Raw genomic sequence first — 3,370 nt, forward strand, 5'->3', positions numbered from 1 at the left:
GACTAAAATCTACAAATAAGTTAATTAAAATGAATACACTATAAATACTCAACAATATATTTCTAGGATATTAAATGAAGATTTTTCAGTCTATTTACATTTTTGTAACCCTCTGAAATATCAAATTAAAAGCCCACTTTAAAAAAAACATTAAATCAGATTGAGTGAAATGTATTTGATTTTAGGAGATAGATTTAATCATATTTAAATAGTTTTAATTGAATTGAAACAAAAAAAAAGTTGTATATTTAGTGCTTATTAGGAAAAACACTTTCTAATGATCTAAATAGCATGGAATCTCCAAATATTCATTGAAACTATGCAGGTTGAAGGGTCAAACTCCTGACTTGTGTCGGTCTCCTTTTGCAGCCGTGGCCCAGCGTGTCCAACCTGGCCAAAGACTTTGTGGAGCGAATTCTCACGGCAGACCCGAGCCAGCGGATGACGGCCGGTCAGGCCCTTAAGCACCCCTGGATCATGACCATGGCGGCCGCCTCCTCCATGAAGAACCTGCAGCGCTGCATCTCCCAGAATCTCCTGAAGCGCGCCTCCTCACGCTGCCACAGCACCAAGTCGGCTCAGTCCACGCGCTCCAGCCGCTCCACCAAGTCCAACAAAGCCCGCAGGGTTCGGGAGAAGGAGCTTCGCGAGCTCAACCGCCGCTACCAGCAGCAGTACAACGGCTGACGGCGCCTCCAGGACACCGCGCCTCAGACCGCTCGCTCAGAGCTTCTCTAACGAGGCTCGGTCCAAAACTGCAGAAGCTGAAAAAGACGATCACTGAGTTCATCATCTCTCTCTCCATTCCTTCATCATTCTTCCACTCCATTTTTCCACATATTTATTTATTTTTTTGTTGAGATGATCCGTGCAGAGGTCACTGGATAATGACCTGACAGATCTGTTGAACAGAAATACCAAACTGTCTCTGTGGAGGGAGGAATAAACTCCCTCATTTCTGATTCCAAAGTGCTGTGAATTTCTGATTGTACATTTGCGTCCAGATCTCTTCTTCTGATGCTGATGGTCACAAACATGAAGACCTCTCTGTTCTTCTGCTTTTTTATAATGAGATCCCACCCGAGAGTTAAACCTGTTCATGAATGAAGTTGGTAGAAGGTAAACCGGCAGATGTTCCGCTGTGGGTCGCACCAGCTTTAAGTTGAGAAGGTCAGCCTCTGATGTAGAAATTAATGTCTGCAAAAGAGAAAGAATTTATCCTTCAAACCTGCAACTTTTTCTATGACCAGCAGGGGGAGACCTCTGATTAAATAGAAAAAAACAACTTGTTGGACATTTTTGTGCCAAAATGGAGTTGAAGGCAACAGTGATAAGAACTAATCAGTGTTTGCAATAAGCTTGTGCCATTTATGTCACCTATATTTTATGATGGAGTATTAAGATCACCAAAAAAGAATATAAGTATATGAGAAAAAAGTCACAAATTATCAGGAAAAAATTACAAAATTGTAATTGTAAATTTCTGATTCAGAAAGATGCAAGGAAAAGGCAATGTTTTTTCTTAAAAAATAAAGTTGTGATTTAATTTCTAAAAAGCTATACATTTGCAAATAAAAAAATCAGATTTGTAAGCAGTGTGACGACAATCTGATTTCTCTGAACTGTGCGACATAAATTTGACAGTTTTCGTTATCTTTGTTCAAATATTCTAGAAGCTAAATTGAACTTACTTTTTCTTTTTTTGGAAAAAGGAAGATTTTTCCCTTGTAAATTTAAATTTTTAAGCATAAATTTACAAATGTGTTCTTCTAAATTGTTCAATTTTTAATTTATTGTCCTAAGAATTTTCTTAATTCTAATTAAAGTCTATATTGACTCTCATATATTTTTATTTCTATTTTGCTGTATGTTATCTTTAATACTCTGTCTTCCTTTTTTTAAAATATACATTTATTTGCTTGTATGTTTTTTAGTTTTTTTTCTTAGTTATTTTTAAAAGTATTTAAATATTTTAAATTGAAAGTCTTTGTATATTAGTTAAAAAAACAATTTTTAAGAACCACTTTTACTTCTTTAAATTTCCAAGTTTTTACGTTTTTTGAGAGTTCAAAGTATGTTGGCAGAAAAAAGACAATCATAGTTTACCTTACCTGCATTTAAAGGGAAAATATATTTTAATTCTAATTTCAATTTTTGTGACACTACAACAATTTAAGTATAGTCTAGATTAACTGTGTTTTTTTCAATATAAAAAATGTAATTCAATAATAAACTATGTTTGATGCTATTTAGAGTAAATGACACTTCCTCGTTTTCAGAGCCCAAACTAAAGCGGACGATTTCCCGTCTGCTAATCAATATTTTCTATCAGTATTATTGATTAAGACAAAAGTTAGCTCTCATTTGTTTCCTTTTAAAAAAAAAAACATTTAAGTGAAATGTTAGCATGTCATTCTAAAGGTTTTTGTTTTCTAAGGTTTGTTTTGACTCCTAAAACAGAGGATTTTTGTGCAGAAGAGGAACCATGAAGTCACTTTTAGTTGTTGTTTTAGGAAAAGCTGGTGCTGCCGAGCACAGCAGAACATCTGCAGACGTCATGGAGAGCGAGCCGGGCAGGAATGATGCTGGAGGAGCAGCATGTTTGAATTTGTGAATGAAGGAATTAACTGTTGAAAGGTGAATCAAACTTCAGAGTTTGGGGAAGTTTTACTTCCAAAAATGAAAGTTTTTGACCGAATCGTATGAAGTTGTTTTCTCAAAAGTTGCACAACTTTTAAAATTTGATTTTTTTTTTTTATTATTATTTTTCTTTTAAAAAGCACTTCATGTAAAGATTTTTCCTTTTTCTTGTTTGACTCTTTGGTTGATTTTAATCCAGAAGACTGGACTTTGTGTTTCAACCTTTGCTTTATAAGGATGCTGCTGTGACGTGTTTCAGAGCTGGAAAGTTTTCTGTTGTTTTGGAAATTTTCTGACGCACTGGAAGCCAAATTCGAGCCATGTCAGCTGACCTCAGTTTTGTTTATTGCAGCGTTGAAAGGTTTATATCCCCCTGTCCTGCTATTTCTCTACTGTTCTCTTTCTTATGAGCGTTTTCAGAAAGAATCAAAAGATGATTTGGATTCGAGGTGGTTCTATTTGAGACCAACAGCTTAGTGAAACTCTACTATCCACCTGCAAATGTAAGATGAACCGCAGACCTTCTGCACATTTTAAGTGTTTTTTTTGTATTTGTTTCTGTGATTTTTACATTCATGCTGTTTTAAATGAAGTAGCCTTTTCAACACTGTTAGCTGAAAATGTTTCGTGCCTTAAAGGAATGATAACTCTTTGATTCTTTTATCAATAACTCATTTTTTATGTTTTTAAACGGTGAGTTTTATGTGCCAATAAAGCACTCGAACCTGAA

The 3,370-nt window shown here is 35.2% G+C and overlaps 1 protein-coding gene across 3 annotated transcripts in view; it reads left to right on the plus strand.

Annotated features, from left to right (window-relative positions):
* pskh1 (protein serine kinase H1) overlaps positions 1–3,370 on the plus strand; it is a 16,800-nt gene extending 13,430 nt beyond the window's left edge. For all 3 annotated transcript variants that reach the window (XM_024281532.2, XM_024281531.2, XM_024281529.2), the window contains one exon: positions 370–3,370. In XM_024281532.2, coding sequence (XP_024137300.1) covers positions 370–687 — 318 coding nt within the window. In that variant the 3' untranslated portion in view covers positions 688–3,370. The remainder of the gene's footprint in view (positions 1–369) is intronic.

Source organism: Oryzias melastigma, linkage group LG6 (genome assembly GCF_002922805.2).
Source record: "Oryzias melastigma strain HK-1 linkage group LG6, ASM292280v2, whole genome shotgun sequence".
NCBI classification, from domain to species: Eukaryota; Metazoa; Chordata; class Actinopteri; order Beloniformes; family Adrianichthyidae; genus Oryzias; species Oryzias melastigma.